At 44.7% G+C, this 4,845-nt stretch overlaps 1 protein-coding gene across 1 annotated transcript in view; it reads left to right on the forward strand.

Annotated features, from left to right (window-relative positions):
- The window catches only part of PDE6H (phosphodiesterase 6H, cGMP-specific, cone, gamma), a 6,348-nt gene extending 1,994 nt beyond the window's left edge, over positions 1-4,354 (forward strand). The window contains exons 2-4 of the mRNA XM_010019017.1: positions 2,750-2,939; positions 3,209-3,249; positions 4,152-4,354. Of these exons, the coding sequence (XP_010017319.1) occupies positions 2,800-2,939; positions 3,209-3,249; positions 4,152-4,228 (258 nt within the window). The 5' untranslated portion in view covers positions 2,750-2,799 and the 3' untranslated portion in view covers positions 4,229-4,354. The remainder of the gene's footprint in view (positions 1-2,749; positions 2,940-3,208; positions 3,250-4,151) is intronic.
- The last annotated feature ends 491 nt before the right edge of the window (positions 4,355-4,845 follow it).

Consider the following 4,845-nt stretch of genomic DNA (forward strand, 5'->3'; position numbering starts at 1 on the left):
GCATTAAGGTTGCTTTCCATCCTCTATCATTTCTTTTGGTGATGCATGGAGAGAATAGGTAGAGGGAGGTTGTTAAGGAAGAAGTTAGAACTGTCCCTTTTAGTTTCATTGAGTGCTCTTTCTTGAATTCATACAGGTGAGAGAGTGGGTGAAGTGTGATTTGGGCAGATCCTTTTTCCTACCAAATCCTGGGTTATCGAATAGCTGGTAGAGGTGTACATCTACCTCAGATTTCGGGAAAAGAAAACTCCAAAGGCTCTTTCCATCCACTATTTCTCTGTTGAATAAAGGCCAGAGACAAGGCATGGTCTCAAGGAACTAAGAGTTGATCCTGAAAGACATTTTTGTGGTCAAGGTACCATGCTGACAGACCGCAGTGGCTGGTGAAGCGGGGCAGGAGCTCACTTGGAGATGGAACTCAAATGCATCTCACAAGTTTCGGATGCCAGTCCAAAGGGTTGGAAATCTGTTAGCTGGTTTGTTTCTTCTGTTGTACTTTAGGGAGTAGCCCTTGAGAGGGGCACTATGTATCGTGTCATGTCAGATGAACACAGTGCTTAGAAGTGGATGTGTGTCTCTCGTACTTCAGGAGGGGTATCTAGCATTGAAACAGACACCCTGAGGTGAGAACTGCACCTGAGGCAGAAGCATAATGTTATACTTTGGGGCATTAGCAGACACATCATGGAGCAGCGTTTTGTTGTAGAGCAGTACCATTTGAATTCCTCACTGGTCCTGAGTAACAATGAGGCATCAAGTTCTCTCCTCAGTTTGGAGCTCAACTGCCTTCACCTCTCAGTTTGGCCCTAAGACCTGTGAGTCAAAAGATTTTGTCACTCCTTCCAGCAGTGCAGTCCAGGTCATGCCGATCACTGCACCTCATTCCCATTCTGCAAAAGGTGAAGGTGACAGTGTTTGCCTCTCCTGCCACCACGTTGTGAGGATAAAGCCGTAAATACTGGGCTGCAGCGATGGCAGCCGAATAAGTAACTTCTACAATTTGAGCTGATCCTTGTGTTTGTGGGCACAGTATGTGCTTAGGAAGCATTGTGTTACAGGCGGGGGAATAGCATCTGTGCATACTTCAGCTGCAGACACAACCATCTGCTGCTCCATTTGGGGCTGCTGGAACCCATCCAGACTCCTGCTCGGGATATTACAGCTGAGAAAGGAGCTTGACCGCAGGCGATGGGAGAACTAACATGCCTTTAGGTGCTCTCATTAGGATCCATGCTATTGTCAGCACAGATGGAAAGATGTCAGGGGTGAAGTATTCCCACACTGCCACAGACAGAGAAACGTGGCTCTTTGTCTTGCACTGATGTGGAAGTGACACAGCATTGCTTGGATGGTTTTTCTCCTCTCATCTCAGGCTTTGATTTCTGGCACTTTGGATATTTCAGGGCAGTCGAAGACACAAACTGTCTTCAGACTAAGAAAAGAAAGAAAACCCACAAACCAAAACACCTTTGATGGCATTTATAGTTGTGAAATTAAAAGTCTGGAGTGTCACTGCACGTGATGTTGGGGATTAGGCCAGAGCACTATGGTGACATAATGTGATTAGCCCTTAGTACCAAATCCTTGAAGTTAATTCCATCAGTGATTCCATCAGCCTGGCTGCACAGGGACAAACACCTCGAGATAGGAGTTAAGTAATGGTCATGGGGAAGAAGAATGTGACTTCAAGGAGAGGAGACAAAAAAAAAGGCATTTATTTTTGTCCACAAATGCACTTGCTCAGACCATTCTAGCATACTAATAAGCATAAAATCTCATGAAGGGTTGGAAGCTCCCCCTTGGGCACTGGTGAGAGTTATTGCTGTGCAATCTGGGAAGGAAGCAAAGGGCTCTGAGCGCAGCAGTTCTTCTCTCTGAGGCAGGAGAGATGTCTCCTGCACAAGAATTGCTCCCTGGTAACTACTTAGCCCCTGTGAAGGGGAGCTTGGCTTATGTGCAGTGTGTAATGTAAATGCTCAAAAATACCAAAATGAACATACCCTGGGGAAGGTTACAGGCTTTACTCTCCTAAATCCTGAGAAATTACCTTCTGTCTAAAAGACAGTCTCAAACACTTCGCCTTAGCCTTCTTTACCATCTTCCAAAGATCCTGTGCTATTTCCCATAAGTTTGGTACTGACAGATACGAGAGCCTAATTGGAGTTCCACCCCGAGTAAGGGCCCATCTAACTCAACATTCAATCAGTGTGTAAAAGGTAATGCTCAGGCACAAGTGAAGTATATCATGATGATTCCCAAGTATAGGATATTTCTCTAAGCCAAAAGTGTGTCTTTGTGGCTTCTAGTAGTCATGTCCTTAACCAGGAAGTGAAAACACCAGCACTGCTGTTTCAAGACTTATTAGAAAACAAACTATATTGGCATCAACCTTCCTATTTTACCCAAACTGTGGGGAAAGCTGCTGCCGTGACCTGTCCCCAGAAGTCCAGCTATGTCTGAGACAAAAGAAGGTGTGGCTTTCCATGACTCTGGAAATGATTGCACTATGGGGTGAATTATCTTTTTGTCCTTAGCTCAAGTGTCCTTTGTTTGGCATCTTAATTCTAGCATGCCAGATGAAAGGCAGTACTATCCTACTTACTTTGAATGCAATACAATATTTCTTTACATTTAATATCTTTATCTTTAATCCTGTCACAATTATATTTTTCATAGTTCTGTGACCTGACTACTGATACCTAGAAATCCTAAGCAGAATGTTGCATCAGTCCTTGCTGTTATCTTGCAGCCAGAGGAATCTGAGAGAGACACGTGCCTGCCACACACAGCAGCCCAGAAATGAGCGAGAACCCAACCACCAACCTCAACACTGGAGATACTCCAACTGGTCCCACCACACCACGCAAGGGGCCTCCCAAGTTCAAGCAGAGACAGACAAGGCAGTTCAAGAGCAAGCCCCCTAAGAAAGGAGTAAAAGGGTAAGAGCATTTTCGAAAGAAAAGAAACCATGCTAGTAGGTGGCTCCCCATTGCTAAGCTGGGCTTCTGCAGTAGCATCTTCTCTTGGGCAAGGAGCCAGGAGGCTTCCCCCTGCCCCTGGTGTCATCAGCTCTCCTGCCTGAAGCTACTTCTCTTCATTTGCTGCCCACCCACACTTCTCCTTCCCCGGCTGGATGTGCAGGGCCACTCTCCTTTCCTGGGTGCTGCTGGCCCAAACTCAACTCTTCACTTGCTCTTTTCTCCCCTAGGTTTGGAGATGACATCCCAGGCATGGAGGGACTGGGCACAGGTAAGCCCTGTGAGATGCTGTTGTCATGCCCTGCTTGAACACCTGTGCAGTCGTGCTTCAGCACAGGAGAGGACTCTCTGGGATGGCCTCTGTGTCTCCTGGCCTCTCCGCAGCTCTCAGGGTCACCAGAGCAGGCTGGTACTTCCACCATAAGCTGCCACAGTCATGCTTAAGTTTAGACACACTTCAAGACGGAAAGGCTATTTAGGCATGCTTCAATTTCTGAATACTCTCATTTGGCTGCAAATGTGCTTGTTTGTTTTCTGCTAATACTCTGGCTGAGAATTGCAGCAGAATGAGGTTCTCAAAGAAATGCCAAATGCTAGGCTATTAATACCAAAAATCACAGGAACTAATTTCCAGCTGGTTAAGTGTTGGTGTTATCACCAGAATCCTAATTTTAAAAACTTTATGCACCTGTTGGGGATTGAGAAACATGCACTGGATGAGCCGTAGCCAGTCAGAACTTCCTAGGTATCAATAACAACTGCACCTATCAAAGAACTACAGATCCTGAACGTTGTAGGCCAAATTATTCAATATCTGATTTAAGATTGCCTGTGTCTTCAAGGAGATCACAGTTTAGCTACAGTTAGTTTATAAGAACAGTAGAAACCAAGTAACCAGAATGAATTTTTATACCAGTCGACGCAGTCACTGAAGAGGCTATAGGAAATGCTGGTTTGATTTTGGTCACAAAGAAAAATGGCACAAGAGAAGATACAGTTATCTGTTTCAGTCCAGTAGGCAGTACCAAATTTGAAGAGCTCATTTGCACATTTAAGCTTCAAATGGAGTCACCTTCTTAATGCTTCCGAAGTAAATCAGCCTTTCCTTTAATACAAAATAAATCCAAGAAATGCAGTGACCAAAAGTCATTTTTCATTCACTCTCTTTTGCAGATATCACAGTGATTTGCCCATGGGAAGCTTTCAGCCATCTGGAACTGCACGAGCTGGCCCAGTTTGGGATTATCTAAGGTGCCAGCATCTCTAATGGTGTCACCTGGTGACTCCACCAATCCCAGTATGGTCTTCATCACCTTTGAAACTTATTTTTGGCCCTTACATCCACTTACTCATGGGCACAGGGTTTTGTAAGAGCTTTGCAGATTAATTTGGCAAAGAAGTTATTCGGGTCCCTGAACAGACCTCATGCTCCATGTGATGAAACTACTGAAAAATGTCTTAGTGCCTCCCTATACCATAATCTGTCTTCTCCCACTTTTGTAGATCTTTATGGAGATACAGGGAGGCTGTATTTGAACTTTTCCCCTGGTTAGCTGAGATACTGTGTGCATGCATGTGCATGTATATCCAGACCTAATTACATCAAGCTCATTCTGTCCTCTTCCTTCCTTCCCTCCTTGACAATTTTCTATATAGAACTTACCTGGCTATATCTCCATGTTATCTGGGTCACCAATTATTTTGTTGAGAGTATATTTGTAAAGAACAGTGCTAGAGTCACCAGTCTAATCATTAGGCTAATTCTCCATAGGAAACCCTTCCCCAGGGGTTCACTATAAGGAATTGGCTGCTAAGATTTACCTCATGAGCAAAGGGGAATGTAGATGTTGTCTCTGCTGTACTGCCC

Source organism: Nestor notabilis, unplaced genomic scaffold, assembly GCF_000696875.1.
Source record: "Nestor notabilis isolate BGI_N333 unplaced genomic scaffold, ASM69687v1 scaffold10607, whole genome shotgun sequence".
NCBI classification, from domain to species: Eukaryota; Metazoa; Chordata; class Aves; order Psittaciformes; family Psittacidae; genus Nestor; species Nestor notabilis.